The 16,449-nt window shown below is 42.2% G+C and overlaps 1 protein-coding gene across 2 annotated transcripts in view; it reads left to right on the top strand.

The window, feature by feature from the left end:
* The first annotated feature begins 335 nt into the window (after positions 1-335).
* The window catches only part of PCDH10 (protocadherin 10), a 43,233-nt gene continuing 27,119 nt past the window's right edge, over positions 336-16,449 (top strand). Inside the window, exons 1-4 of one of the 2 annotated variants that reach the window (XM_074991932.1) lie at positions 336-2,945; positions 4,650-4,708; positions 5,298-5,404; positions 14,490-14,795. In XM_074991932.1, the coding sequence (XP_074848033.1) occupies positions 336-2,945; positions 4,650-4,708; positions 5,298-5,404; positions 14,490-14,795 (3,082 nt within the window). The remainder of the gene's footprint in view (positions 2,946-4,649; positions 4,709-5,297; positions 5,405-14,489; positions 14,796-16,449) is intronic. The other variant, XM_074991933.1, reaches the window with a different exon arrangement.

Here is a 16,449-nt window from a genome sequence, read left to right as displayed (position 1 = left end):
GTGTATACAGCGCGTCTATCTCTCGGTCTCCATTCAGCTCTAGGCGTTTGTAGTTGGTCATTTCTTTCGAAGACCACAGATGCGGTGGGGGCGCCTGGCTTTTTCTTTTGCCAGCATATGACATAATCCTACAAAGAGGGACATGGGGGGGAGAGAGCACCCTCCCGTGAAGCAGAAGGAATAAGAATACGACAAGCCCCTAGGTCTAAACCCCACTCCACCCCCCCCGCCCCCCCCCACACGCACACTGCCCTCGGTATTTGAGCGGAGGAGGAGGTGGTGGTTTCTGAAGGAGGAAGTGGCGCGGGGAGGGGGCTCTCTTTCCCCTTTTGGAGATGATTGTGCTATTCCTCCTCGCCTGGCTCTGGCTGGTGGAGGGAGCCCTTTCCCAGCTTCACTACACCGTGCAGGAGGAGCAGGAGCATGGCACGTTCGTGGGGAATATCGCTGAGGACCTGGGCTTGGACATTACAAAACTTTCCGCTCGCCGCTTCCAGACGGTGCCCAACTCCCGGAGCCCTTACCTGGAGCTCAACCTGGAGACCGGGGTACTGTACGTGAACGAGAAGATCGACCGGGAGCAGATCTGCAAGCAGAGCCCCTCCTGCCTGCTGCACCTGGAGGTCTTCCTGGAGAACCCCCTGGAGCTGTTCCGGGTGGAGATCGAGGTGCTGGACATCAACGACAACCCGCCCGCCTTCCCGGAGCCCGACCTGACGGTGGAGATCTCCGAAAGCGCCACGCCGGGCACCCGCTTCCCCCTGGAGAGCGCCTTCGACCCGGACGTGGGCACCAACTCGCTGCGCACCTACGAGATCACCCCCAACAGCTACTTCTCGCTGGACGTGCAGACCCAGGGCGACGGCAACCGCTTCGCCGAGCTGGTGCTGGAGCAGCCGCTGGACCGCGAGCAGCAGGCGGTGCACCGCTACGTGCTGACCGCAGTGGACGGGGGCCAGCCCCAGCAGCGCACCGGCACCGCCCTGCTCACCGTCCGGGTGCTGGACTCCAACGACAACGTGCCCGCCTTCGAGCAGCCCGTCTACAGCGTGTCGCTGCCGGAGAACTCGCCGCCCGGCACGCTGGTGCTGCAGCTCAACGCCAGCGACCCGGACGAGGGCCCCAACGGGGAGGTGCTCTACTCCTTCAGCAGCCACATCTCGGCCCGCGCGCGGGAGCTCTTCGGCCTGGCGCCGCGCACGGGCCGCCTGGAGGTGAGCGGCGCGCTGGACTACGAGGAGAGCAGCGTGTACCAGGTGTACGTGCAAGCCAAGGACCTGGGCCCCAACGCCGTGCCCGCGCACTGCAAGGTGCTGGTGCGGGTGCTGGACGCCAACGACAACCCGCCCGAGATCAGCTTCTCCACCGTGAAGGAGGCGGTGAGCGAGGCGGCGGCGCCCGGCACGGTGGTGGCCCTCTTCAGCGTGTCGGACCGCGACTCGGAGGAGAACGGGCAGGTGCAGTGCGAGCTGCTGCAGAGCGACGCGCCCTTCCGCCTCAAGAGCTCCTTCAAGAACTACTACACCATCGTGACCGAGGGGCCGCTGGACCGCGAGCAGCCGGGCGGCGACGCCTACACGCTCACCGTGGTGGCCCGCGACCGCGGCGAGCCGCCGCTGAGCGCCAGCAAGTCCATCCAGGTGCGGGTGAGCGACGTGAACGACAACGCGCCGCGCTTCAGCCAGCCGCTCTACCAGGTCTACGTGAGCGAGAACAACGTGCCGGGCGCCTACATCTACGCCGTGAGCGCCAGCGACCGCGACCAGGGCGCCAACGCGCGGCTCGCCTACTCCATCCTGGAGAGCCAGATCCAGGGCATGTCCGTCTTCACCTACGTCTCCATCAACGCCGAGAACGGCTTCCTCTACGCGCTGCGCTCCTTCGACTACGAGCAGCTCAAGGAGTTCAGCTTCCAGGTGGAGGCGCGCGACGCGGGCGAGGAGCCGCAGGCGCTGGCCGGCAACGCCACCGTCAGCATCCTGGTGGTGGACCAGAACGACAACGCGCCCGCCATCGTCAGCCCCCTGCCGGGCCGCAACGGCACCCCGGCGCGGGAGGCGCTGCCGCGCGGCGCCGAGCCCGGTTACCTGGTGAGCCGCGTGGCGGCGGTGGACGCGGACGACGGCGACAACGCCCGCCTCACCTACAGCATCGCGCGGGGCAACGAGGCCAGCCTCTTCCGCATGGACTGGCGCACCGGGGAGCTGCGCACCGCGCGCCGCGTGCCGGCCAAGCGCGACCCCCAGCGGCCCTTCGAGCTGCTCATCGAGGTGCGCGACCACGGCCAGCCGCCGCTCTCCTCCACCGCCGCCATCCAGGTGGTGCTGGTGGACAGCGCGGTGGAGCGCCAGGGGGGCGGGGGAGGCGGCGGCGGCCTGGGCGCGGGCGGCGGCGGCGGCGGCGGCGGGGCGGGGGCGGGAGGGGAGCACCGCCCCAGCCGCTCCGGGGGCGAGACCTCGCTGGACCTGACCCTCATCCTCATCATCGCCCTGGGCTCGGTGTCTTTCATTTTCCTGCTGGCCATGATCGTGCTGGCCGTGCGCTGCCAGAAGGAGAAGAAGCTCAACATCTACACCTGCCTGGCCAGCGACTGCTGCCTGGGCTGCTGCTGCTGCTGCCCCTGCTGCAGCCGCCAAGCCCGGGCGCGCAAGAAGAAGCTGAGCAAGTCGGACATCATGCTGGTGCAGAGCTCCAACGTCCCCAGCAACCCGGCCCAGGTCCCCGTGGAGGAGTCGGGCACCTTCGGCTCCCACCACCACAACCAGAACTACTGCTACCAGGTCTGCCTCACGCCCGAGTCAGCCAAGACCGACCTGATGTTCCTCAAGCCCTGCAGCCCGTCCCGCAGCGCTGACGCGGAGCACAACCCCTGCGGGGCCATCGTGACCGGGTACACGGACCAGCAGCCTGACATCATCTCCAATGGCAGCATATTATCCAACGAGGTAAGAAGCACGGGGAATTGCGTGTGGCAGCCTCCAACCCCTCCCTAGCTCCCCCCCCACGCCTCTGTGCGCCCCCGTGGCAGGGGCATGCCTCCCTGGGCCGCTTGCCTTGCTTGCTATTCGTTTCGCGGAGCTGCCGATGAAAATCTAGGCTGCCTCTGTTTTCCTGTGCACCCTGACGCTCCTGATGCTAGCTCTCGCCGGGGCTTGAAGGTCTCGGCCGCTTTTGAGTCTCTCTCTCCTCTGGTCAAAACAAAACAAAAACAAACAAAACAAACCGTCCAAAACCAAACAAACAAACAAAAAGCCAGTCCAGTTGCACTTTAAATACTAAGAAAATAATGTATTAGGTGGTGAGCTTCCGTGGGACAGACCCACTTCTTCAGACTATAGCCATACCAGAACAGACTCCTCTTCTCTGTCCCGGTCAAGCTGCCCTGCAATTTTTTTTCCCAGCCCCAGCTTTGCTTTCAGCTAATCTCTTGAAGCTGCTGCTCCTCCTTTCTCCCTGGCTTTTCTTTGCTCCCTTGTTTGTAATAGTCTGTTATCCTCCTGCTTCTTTGATTATAAAGATATGCACAGTTTTAATCGCCTGTCAACAGGCTCTTGCCTGACACTACGTAATAATTTCAGCTGTGAGATAACCTTAAAAGTGAGTCTGCTGCTTCAGTTGTGCACTGGACAGCATTTCAGAAGCTGTTGCATCCAGACTCCCATGCCATGTGAATATGAATGAAGCTTGCTGGTTTTTCTGGATTAAAGTAACACAATGATATACTTGTATCCAATTTAATTTTGATTGTGGGGTTTAGGTGAACCACCTTTCTGTTTCCCTGGTCTTGCTCTTAGCAAAATCACTGCAATTGGCACTAATGACATCATCTGCACAATGGATTCCATCTCCCTAATGCCAAAAAGTAAAGCACATATATTTGTTTCTAGAGATGTTCACATGTACAATTAAGACTGTGAGGAAAGCGGGTGAAGTTCTCTACACTTGGCATACTCTGTACTTTCAGTACTTAAATAACATGAAAATTAGTGTTCATTCATTTACGTTTTATGACTCCACTTTAAAGTTGTTTTGTATATAGGAGCAGAAATTGAAAGCAGTGCATGGTAAAAGAATCTCCATTAAAGCTCACATCAAGGCTTAATGTTCTGTCCTTTTGGCTAAGACCAAGTGTCTTATCTAGCATGTAAGGCATTTGTGTGAAAGCATATATCAAGGCTTAATATTTTCCTATTAATCATCGTCTGTTGTATTTTAAATAATGTGTGCACCAGTACATCTAGGATGATGTACACCGAAAGATATAGCAGTGTTCCTTAATACTGATTTGCTGTGTACTTCAAGGCCAGTTAAAATATTTTTTTTTTCAGTTATATGTTGTTTCAAATTATCTTAAGATCTCTTATCAGGAATTTAAATGATACTCTTTAGTGGAGCTGTTTGCCACAAGTAGCTCCATTGACTTCGGTATAGTTAACTTACACTTGTGGTGTAAGATGCTGTTCAGCATGACTAAGGAGGTAAGAAGTTGACCTTAAATAACTGAGGAAACTCCCTCTTCACTGATCTGTAATGCCACTTGCATGCATAAGGCCATGGCTTACCTTTGTGATAAGTATTCCTGCTGTGCCTTCTGATTTTGTTGGTTTTAAACATATTGAGTGCAAATAAGTTTGAATTATTTTTCCTAGACAAAACATCAGCGTGGAGAGCTCAGTTATCTAGTTGATAGACCCCGACGGGTAAACAGGTATGAGCTTCTTACTTTTGTTTTCCTAACGTAGGAAAATTTCAAAGATATATCTTGGCAACTGTGAGTGAGGATATGTTTACTTCAGATGTTAAATGATAGGTAAGCAGTCAAAACTTATTTAAAATTATGCATTTATTTTGACATACTATTGAATAAAATAAGCAGTGCCAAGTAACCATTCTGAATTACGGCATGTGCAAATCTTTTTAAGCCATCTGTATTTCTAATTTTGTACTTGTCTAAAATGTGGTTTAAATACTTATGAGTCAATCTGCAGGTCCTGGCACATAACACTGATTTATTTGAGTATAAATTTAGCCTTCTGTCTTAAGCAAATGGTACCCTATTATTTAAAGCAACTTCATGTAACACAGGCTGTGTAATAATGGCTTGTCTGTTTCATTTGGATTAATAATGCCCCAAAATGCAAGTTTTGTGTAAGATATACAGACTCGTTCTGCAAAAACAGAGTTGCAGAGAGGAGGCCTGGATGAATGCAGCACCTTGTGTGGCCATGTGATGGCAGAAGAATGTTTTATGAGCCCCTTTTCATGTTTATTCTAATAAAAATTTTTGATGTTTCTAGTTCTGCATTCCAGGAAGCAGACATAGTAAGCTCTAAGGACAGTGGTCATGGAGACAGTGAGCAAGGAGACAGTGATCATGATGCCACTAATCGAGGTCAATCTTCTGGTAAGTCTGATAAGGGAATCTAAATATTTGATCTTTTAATAAGAGAGCCAGAAAGGGCAATTATGTGGTTATAAATAATGTACCATGAATGTTTATATGTACAACATATGTATATAACATATGAAAGACTGAATTTATGCTCCACTTGATGGTATACTGAGACAGCCAAGAGACTGTTTCTCAAGCCTTACTTGGCTTTTGAGAAGCATATCTATTTTTTACGTGTTGTTCTGCATCCTTGTGTCCTCCGGAACATTGAAGCAAGGTTGTTGGTAAATTTAAGCAGACCATAGTTTTTTTGGAGTCAGTTTGAAGGATTTCAGAGCATTAGGCAGTTTTGGTTAGCAGCGACTTTAGCTGGCATGGTAGTGTGAAGCATAGTGGGAGTTCCCAAGGGAAAGGCTGACCTCTGATTGAATGACCCATTCAAATTGTGAGGATTTTTGGTGGGTACTGATGGAAACACATGGAGTGTTTTGAATGTGTAATGCCTTATACTTTCAGACTTTCTGAGGCTTGCTTTATAATTCAGGTAAAGGGACTATATAACATAGTCATGTCCTTATTAACTCGTATAAGGTATACAGTGGTAATCCCTTGAGTCTGAAGGAAAAAAAATGCATAAAAGTACTATGGTTTACAACAGGTAGTTTTGTTTAAACAGAATTATTTCTGCATGCACGCTTTTCTCTCTTTGCTCCCATATTAGAGTAAATAATTTTTAAAAAATAGGCTCAATGTGTTTTTGTCTGTAAGACGCTCACCTGCACGTACACATGGGCTACATCTACACAAGAAGCATCTGTTGACAGAAGTGATTGTCAGAAGGGATTTCCCAGCAAAACTTCGATCAACAGTTTGCGTCTACACATAAAAGCAGATTGAAAGAACAATCTACTCTGTTGATGGAGAGCAGCAGATTGAAAGAACAATCTACTCTGTTGATGGAGAGCAGCCAGGCCCTCTCTCTCTCGACAGAACACCTGACCGGAAGCTGTGCAAACAGGGCTGCCTGGTGAACCGGAAGCCTGTCTGTCAACAAAAGGGACCCAGAACATCTACATGTCTGTTTTGTTGACAGGAAGCTGTCCAGAAAAGCATTATATCTGAACTCAGAGAGGTATAACACTGCCAGAGGAGATATTGAGTTTTATCAACAGACTGTCGACAAAGCACATTTTGAGTGTAGACGCTCCGAGGGTTTTGCCAACAAAAGCCCGGTTTTGCCAGAGGAACCTTCCTGTGGAGATGTAGCCATAGAGTATACTTCAGCTAATAACTCTGGAGAACACAATGACTAGTGGTGTGTGAGCCTCTGATTGGTGGTAACTTATTTTTCCTTTTTCTGCAGCCTGTAAAAGGCCCAGACATTTGCTGCCAGTGTTTGATGGAAGTTGATGCCCTGTTCCTTCGCTTTCCTCCTCTTATCCCCTTCTCACTGCTATCAGACCAGCATTCCCTGACACGTCAAAGAGAAAGGCTGGCCATTTCCCCATCTTGCCCAGGAGTTGGTGCTGCTACAGTCTCTTGCTTTTGCTCTAGTGACATGCTGTATCTTCTCATGCTCTTGCCACTGTCTCCTTTGCCATGGGAAACCCAGGCACCAGGGGAAAAAGGCCACTCAAGGGCCTCTTTATATTGCTGCAAGTCATTAATATGCAGACCTAATGAGACTTCAAGAGCCAAGAGTCTCCGGAGCTCCCTGCTCTTTGCTGGGCTTCCCGCTAGTTGAACAGAGTGTCTATTTTGTGTCTGGGAACCTGACAACAAACCAGGTCTTGCCAGAAGTTTACATCTGAACACAGAGCCCCTTTTCATTTTTGGCCTACATATGGCGTATGATTTATTGTTGTCTTAAAAAGCAATGCATTTAGCCTTCCCCCACCCATTCTTTCACACAGTTTCTGATGCAGCAGCAGTCAGTTCAGAGTTATAAAAAGCTTCTACTCCTCGCACCCCCTCCCTTCGTGTGTGTGTGTGTATATGTCTGTGTGTTTTTAACTTAGCTATCCTTTGAGTTGTTTTTTTTTTTTATAAATGTGTTTTACTGCAGCACTCATCTTGATAAACATTTCAATCAGTTTAGTCCCTCAGCATAATGACCCATAAGAACTAAACAGGAGAGAAAAGAATAAACAGTTGCGTAAGGGGCTTTATTTGAAAGACATAGTGAAAGACTGAAAATAATCACATTAGCAAAAAGTTATTTTAGTTTAGAAGCATTCAGTGCTGTTACTATAGTTATCTGTCTGCTTCCCCCCATTCCCTTCTCTGTTGTAAAGTAGTATAATTCAGACATGAGCATTGGAGCCATTCTGAAACTTGGCATCAGTTTTCAAACAGCCAAATCTCTTTTGTCTTTGTTGTTTTAGAAAGGAAGAAACAGATTTACTTTGCTCTTTTAAAGGCATTTAATTTGTTTTAAAATAATGGTTTAATATGATTTATGGACTCACACAATTAAAACAGATATTTGATATAAACCAATGAAATCCGATAATAAGCTTGCTGTCTAATCAGAGTTATTATGAACTGGAAAGACATACAAAAAATTCAACATCCAGTTTTGATAAACTGCTATAGTGCATTTAAGGTAATTATGTTGCATAAGGATTTTTACAAAGCAGGTTGTAAGTATGTTTCTACAAGATATACTAGACATTTCTATATGGTATTTTGGGTCTGTTGGTTGTTGGTAGTAAAATCTTATATAAACTCTGGGCTGAATCTTCCTGTCATTATACGGACATCAGCACCAGTGCTGATACAGAGAAGGAGTTCAGCATTAAATTTTTACTCATAAGATTTCAGTATGTCTTAATAAATTATATGAAAGGATGAGAGTAATTTTTTTTTGAATTTCAGTGACTTGAGGGAATATAATGTCTGAGGATATAGCTTCTCAATTAAATTTAAATGCAGCTTTTGGATATTCAATTTTTTCAGTTTAGCAGGAAAAAACAAATTGGTCCATAGCAATAGCTAGCAAAAAAAAAACCATAATGATGAACAACATCATCTCAGTGGAAAAAAAGATATACGGGTATTAAAAGCAAAGCCCAAATGTTCTTTCTTACCCCCTTGGGCTCCTTTTCTGTCCTTCTGCTTTTATGCTATTATCTACTGTACATCTTCTGCACTTGTCGTTTGTTTCTTCCTTTAACATTGCATTGGTTTCCTTTTTAGTTTTTCTTTTTCTTCTTTCTTTATCTTGTGTTTTTTTCTTTCTATCATCATTTTCCCTTCATCTGTCTCTCCGCTTATCAAGATAGTACCTGCCATAGGATAGCATTGTGTTCACACCCACAAATATTTGATAAATATTTGATAAATATTCCAGTAGCAAAATTTAATACACTCCTAGTCATTTTCATGCTGCATCATGTTTTGCCTGGAAAGGCATTTTGTACTTCGCTTTACATATTGTATGGCTGCCCCTTCTCTTGTAAGGTGTCCCATAGTAGTCCAGCACCTAGTCAAAATTACTGTATTTTAATAATTGGGAACCGTGGCACAGATACTTATGTAGAATGGGAGTCTTTCACAGTGTGATAGCTCCACTGTGCACAATCGCTCAGAGGATTTCAAACCTCTGAAATAGTATGAGCCTCTTTTGAAAATAAATTGTAGCTTCAGTGACAAAACCAAAAACTTGTCCGTCTTTTAAAATCATACTTTCTTAGTATTGATTGAATGTGATCAAACATGATTTATTCTGTCGTAGATACTTATATGGCCCACAATAATGCGGCATATTAATACCTCACAATCTTCAATTTTTTTTTATCTTCCCAAGACCCCCTGTGAGATACAGAAGTAATTTTAGTCCCACTTTACATATAATTGATGCACAGAGTGATTAATAATGGAATTTTCAAAAGCACCTAGGCATCTTACTCTCATTGTTATCATTGGGAGTTAGGTGCCTATGTACTTTTGACTATCTTACTTACTAAGTGACTTTCCCAAGATGATACAGGTAGTTTGTGGAAGATCAAGGAACAGTTATAAAATACACTCACAAAGTTCCATTAGCAAATACATCTGCCTATTTCACAAACTATTCAAACGTACTATATCAGAGACAGGAATGCTAAAATCTAAAATTAGTCATCCTCTCATGATGGGCAAGTGTATGCTACAAAATTAAGTCAGCTTTATACATCAATGTACAGATACTACAGTAATTGAATCAGTTTTACAATTCCACACTGCACTACTTGTGTCAGCAGTATGTGTGCTCACCAGCAGAACTTGCACTGATTTAACTATCATTGTGAGGTGGTTTCTGAATGGCAGCAACAGTTGATATAAGCAAAGCAGCGTCCATACTGACACAGTTTGGGTCTAACTATATTGGCTTAAGTGTAGTGCCTCTTGCGGAAGTGAAATTATAAAGCCACTGTAGTGCTCAAGTTACACTGATGGGAGTAACATTTTAGTGGAGACACTTACAGAATTACATTGATGTAAACTGCCTTTCATGAAGGTAGCTGTAGTTTAATCTGTTTGTCCCAGAATCCTAAATGGCTCCCTTGAGGAGTGAGCTCACAAACCAGTGTTTAACAAGCCAATGCACAACCCACTGAACTACAGTTTAAACCAAGCCTGTAGCTGTAAAAGACTGGACATTACAAAGACATCTGGTGAGTCTCTAGAGGTTCAAGGTATAAGTTGTGCCATTCCACACCCACTTCTGAGGTGATTTTGCAACACCTTTAACACCAGTTAGCAGAAACAGTGGGATGCAGGAACTGCATAGTTTTATAACTTATATGGGAAAAAAACAGATAGAGAAACAAAGAGAAGACATTCCAGTGGTGAAAAGTCAGAGAGGAAGCCGTGCTAGTCTATATACTATCAGAACAAAAAAGCACTCACAAACCAAATAATTATTAGGTGAGCTTTCGTGGGACAGAACCACTTCTTCAGACCATAGCCATACCAGAACAGACTCAATATTTAAGGCACAGAGAACCAAAAATAGTAATCAAGGTTGACAAATCAGAAAAAAAAATATCAAGGTGAGCAAATCAGAGAGCAGAGGGGTGGTGGGAGGGAGTCAAGAATTAGATTAAGCCAAGTATGCCAAAGAGTGAAAAAAGTGTTTTCAGTGGTGGAGGAGTGGAAACAGCCACTGTTTCTTTCCAATGTAGCTATTAAATCCTATTCTGAGGATCATTTGGGCAAAAAATAAAATAAAATAAAAAAACTCATGATGATGAACATAAAATAGAGTAGAAAAGTGCTTTAACTCTATATGAGTGTTGCTTTTTTTTCTTTTTTTCTTTTCTTTTCTTTTTTCCTTCTTTTCTTGGGGACAGAAGAAGGTTGAATCTTTAATGATGTTTGCATCTCAGTAATCCAAATTAGGCTTTGATGTTATGAGATGGAGAAAATTTTATGCAGGACAGTACCTCAATTGGTTCATGAAGGCGATCTACAGAACAGAAAAAAATATTCTAACATGCTTTCATTATTAGTAAAAGTGATACTGTAGCAAATAACACTTCTTGAATTAAAGACTTGCTTCGTTAACATTTCACTTGCTATTTTTATTAGATCATTAAAATCAATATATTTCACTATATTTTTCATAACTGTGAAGGTTTGGCATGGGAATTACTTTTCTGTAATTCCTTTAAAAAGCTATTTTTAAAATGAATCTCAAAAATTACATCAATATTTCCTTGATCTAAAGGTAGTTTTCATGCCAACTAATGTAGATATTCATAGAAATGTTTGGTTTTGTCTTTTTAAAATTGAGGTAAAAGAGATATTATAGAGAATCAAGTACATTAAGAATCTGATCCAAACTAACCAAATTAAGGAATGAGAGTTAATGTTAAAATGCTACCCTCAACCCCAGTCTCAGCTAGTCATCCTAAATACTCCAGGCTATGTGGCACGTGAAATTGTTCACTGTCCAGTGATCTATCCAATAACTGAATTACAGGGTAAGAAATGATCTCCTGGTCTTTGTTGATGCATTATATTTCAGTGTTTATCACATATTGTTTTTTGAGAACTTTATGCCAAATATTTATATTTCTGATACACCTTTAAAATTTCAGTTCTTCTGGTACATAAGACTTTATAGTTTTCAATTCAATTATAGCATCAAATATTTCTTTACCGTGGCTTTGCAATTATGATGAATAGTTTAGTCTAGAAAGGCTGTACATCTGGCAGGATATATGAAGGAGATACAATGAAAGTGTTATACTGCCTGAACATTTTTTTTTTTTATAAATCAGAAATATCATCTTTGGTTTATGAAGGAGTCTTATGCTGTATGCTTTATTTCCCTTTCTGTGATATTGATGTATTCCTGCAAAACAGAAAAAAAGACAATCATTTTCCTTCCTCTATTGGTTTGCACATTGCATGCTTTCTGTTAAAAAAACATTGTGTGAGACTCTTGTCCTGTTATACCACAATTAAAAAGCACAAAACAGTTTATTACTATATCACAGTTAATAAAATTGAATAGAGGTACCCAGGAGATTTCAAAACTAGAGAGCTAACTTGAATTTACAGCCCTCCCTGAGTATTTCTTTCCCTTCCAGCTAATCACCATATTTACACTTGAATACTGGCTGTCTGGTACAACAGTGGACATTAGCAGCTAAGTGTTTATTCTTAAATCATCTGGTATCTTCTCTTTCCTTCAAGAAACATCAGGCATCCAATGTACAGTATAAATTTCAAAGCCCCCTGTTTTCAATTCTTAAAATGTTGATTTCTAGGGCTATAATTTCATTTTCAAGTTATATAATAAGATATTTTATATATAGCTATTTGATGCACTGTAGCTGGCAAGCAGGAATCAAAGAAATCTAAAAAATAATAGGTAGATAGACAGAATTTTCCAGTTTAAGAGCAGCTATGAACCAAAATGGTACCATACCAGGTAATTTTCCAGGAGAAAAATAAATCCAAGGAGAAGAAAATAGAAGTTCTGCCCTTGAATATATATCTAAAGCTATCTCTTTCCCACTGAAACAATGAACAAACAAACAAACATAGTTCAATTCTTATCCTTCAGTTTTTCGTTCCCCTTCCCAACTGAGGGACACTATTAGTGAACTGTAGTTTGTAAACATTTACCTGCAAAATATATGGATATTATTTACATTTGACTTATATTAGAAAATCTGAAAACTGAGTATATCAGTTTGAATAAAATGTTGCCTCTATCTTCTGAGTTACAAAATCCTTAAAATATATGAGCCTCACTCTGCACAGAGAAAAATAATTGGAATTGTTCTAATTCTAGTTATTTAGGTGATGGTACTTAGCCACTTCTTTGTAGAAAGTAGATAGGTAAACCTTTCTTTCTTTGTTTTATTTATCATCTATTTTTATAGTAGGTGCTACCATTAATGATATCAAGAATTAAACTAGCCAGCTACCTTGTGAACAATTTGTATGTCTTGCATTCTGTTCCCTGTCTGTTTGCCTAATTCCAACTTCAGTTCACGTTTGCATTCCTCAACAGCTCACTGATCAGTAATTTATTTCCAGACTTCTGGTTACCAATTATCAATGGAAGGTTCTAATCATAGCTGGACTTAGTATCATACATAGCTTAATGTAAAATATAAAAGTAATTATAAAGCGAGATTAATCTGTGATAAAAGCTTGCTGCTTCTGCTTCTTCTTTTTATCATTTGTCTAAATGATTGCCCTCCATTCTCACACACTTTTTGATAATTCAAAGGGGATTCTTATTTACGGAAAATTTGTTTTCCATAGTGAGAGATAACACATAACTATTACTAAAATAAATTAAATTGAAATGCAGAAATGTGGCAGAATTTTAAATACTAATTTTTACCCAGGAGATCAAGCTAGTCAAGTCTTTTATGGTGTAGACTGTTGAGTAAGCTACATTACATGAATCTTTTGTAGGTGTTCAGATTTTTTCATAGTTCTCTTTCAGTGAGTTATGACAACTTTTGTAATTCTAATGCACTTTTTTGTAAATGCAATATTTATAACCAATCTTGTTCATTTCTGACACATACATATTCCAAAACACTCAGTTGACTCTACAAATAAAGGAAAAAATACCTGTCTATGATTACGCTCTTTCTGTATCCTATTAAATATCAATCTGAGACAATAGTATTTACTCTGGAGACTTCAGACAATATTGCCTCATCAAGACATTTAAGCATTCAATTTAAGGCATCGGAGTTAGGAAATATGCCAGTCTGAAGGTAGTATGGAAGCGTTGCTTGTCATTGAAGTCTTAATAGCTTTAAAGGATTTGTAAACAGTTTTCAGTTAGTGGAGACAAAGGTTTCCTGAGATAGGGAGTATTAGCACATTTGTCAATAGTATCTCCAGACATGTCACATTGGACTACAGCTACCTTTGTGCCACTAATTACAGTAATTTACTATGGGACTCTCCAGTCATTAGAGTGACTTGGTGATGGTAAGGACTACTGTAGTGGCAATGATAGCTAACTCTGAAGAACTAGAGGAAAGGATGAACTTAGTAAATCATTTTCCTTGAACAGTTGATTGATACATACAGTCATCTATTTTGTCAGAATGGCTTTTAATAATTCAAAGTCTCTGTTTATATGCACTCATATATGCATAAACATTTGCTTTATAGGACTCAATATTTAGTTTTAAAAAGTGAATTCTGAGATTACTTATTATTGAAATTTAATTCCTTTTGTAAGGTCCATGTTCAACATTTTTTCCCATCTGTACCTTTTTAAGTATATCACCTGTAAGTAGAATCAGTCTTGTACCTGAATGGGCTCTACTCAGTGAGGTTCACAGGAGATTCTGAGAAGTGAATCATCATCATCACAGTTCTTCTCATGATTATTTTGCACATTGTGGCGTTCTGGCGCTTCCTCTTTTTGTAAATGGTGGCATTGACTGGTGAAGATCAAAAATGATCAGCTCTTTTGTTGGTGAAATGAAGGCAGTGGAGAGAGTTTTAGAAAGATTTCTCCTCCTATCTCTCTTTTTACCCACCATGTTCTTTCTCATCTCTCAGAAGCCTGTCATGATGCTGAAGCTTATGTCTACAGTTTCTTTCTCTTTCCTGCTTTCAGGCATGGATCTCTTCTCCAATTGCACAGAGGAATGTAAAGCGCTGGGCCACTCGGATCGGTGCTGGATGCCCTCTTTTGTCCCATCTGATGGACGCCAGGCTGCAGATTATCGTAGCAACCTGCATGTGCCCGGTATGGACTCTGTTCCAGACACAGAAGTGTTTGAAACACCAGAAGCCCAGCCTGGGGCAGAGAGGTCCTTTTCCACCTTTGGCAAGGAGAAGGCCCTTCACAACACTCTGGAGAGGAAGGAGTTGGATGGACTGCTGACTAATACACGAGCGCCTTACAAACCACCGTATTTGAGTAAGTACTTTTCAAAAGGCTGCGTGAAAATGTTCCCTTTGCGGGAATACAACTTATCTCTCTGCTATCCTTATTAAGAATAGTACACTTTTCTGAGAAAACAAATACTGCGCTTGGATACCAAAATAAAAAAAACAAACAAAAAACAAAAACAAAAACAAAACACAACTTCTCTTGGATACCGCTGGGCATTGCTGAATGTACGTAAAAAAAGAAAAGACTTGTGCCAGGATATTGTGTCACTGATGCTAGCAGCAAAAATAGTTTTTGGTTCTTTTTTCTGAAGAGGAATTTTTTCAAAGGTTGCTTGCATCACTTTCTGAATATCTGTTACATCATAGTAAACAGTTTTGCAATATAAGATGAAGGCAAAGCTAAGTTTTTCTTTATGTTTTAACTGCCTCATTTTCTTATTGATTCTGAGCATTATCACTTTTCAGGCAGTGCTGGTATCCTGCCTACATGAAGCAGGATTGGAAAGGTTCAGAGGCATCTTTTTATTTTACACATAGTTGTGTCTTATTTTCTTGATCATCCTACAAGATATCAACTTGTGTATTCTGCTCAATGCTTTATTTCTTATTCTCAATTCTTACGTCTTTTAGTCTCATCTTTGTGGTAGGGTAACACAGAAGACAGTGTGTAGACATATGAAAGATGGTTGATTATGCATTTTGAATTCTGAGACAAAGGGTGCACACTTAAGTTGTACTTTGTTCTAAGATGTTTTACAACTATATTTACTACCTCATTGCATTTTATTAAGACCCTACAAGATCTCCCTTGACTTGAAGAATTTATGGTGCTCATTTATTCTACATATTACTGGAGCCAAGGAAGGCAATGTTATATAAATAACTCTTAGAACAACCACAGTCCCTTTGTGCACTGGGTGAGCTGAGAAATATTTCTGTAGAGGTGGATTTTTATTTAATTTTCAAATTTCAGTTGAATTCAGTATTTGTGAACGATGCTACACCAAGAGCCCTGGAAACTGAAGTCTGTCTCAAGAGAGATTCAGCATGGATAGAAATGGTTTTTGCTTTTCTCATCTCCCTCAGTTCTCTCCTAATAGTTTGAGGGAACCTTTCAAAGTGTTAAGATAGTTCAGTCTTCTTTCCCATGCAGTCCTTGGATTTTCTGTTAGAACTGTGAAAAAGGTTGGGAAATTATTAATTTTATGATGTGCACATTCACTTACCAGGAAAGTGTTTGAGGCAAGCAACTCATTTCATATAGGCCCCAAAACTGCTGTTAGCTAGCAATGTCTCTTGTACTCTTTTGACAAAGGTCAGATTTAAACTGTTGACCTCCTGGCGAACTCTTCTGTTTTTCATTACTAATCCCCCATAACCATCCAGTCTTCTGAAAGTGTTCTTTAGTATTAGGGCACATTCTAGTCATGAATTATTAATTTCATCTTTCAACTTCAACTAAAATGTTTACATTTTGTAGCACTTCCAGCCTTCTTATAACAAGGTTTCTGTTTTGATCAGTTTAGATAAATTTGTTATAGTGAGCATTATTCATAAAAATGTCAAAGTGATTCTTCTGTTTAATTGTTCTAAGATTTGGAGGTTAATTATTTTTAAGTAACTATACATTTTCCTGTTAGTTTAAATGTGTGTGCAGTTAAATATAACTATTTACTTTG

Source organism: Carettochelys insculpta, chromosome 4, assembly GCF_033958435.1.
Source record: "Carettochelys insculpta isolate YL-2023 chromosome 4, ASM3395843v1, whole genome shotgun sequence".
NCBI classification, from domain to species: Eukaryota; Metazoa; Chordata; order Testudines; family Carettochelyidae; genus Carettochelys; species Carettochelys insculpta.
The sequence above is the reverse complement of the archived record's forward strand: the minus strand, read 5'-3'. Positions and strand labels throughout refer to the sequence as shown.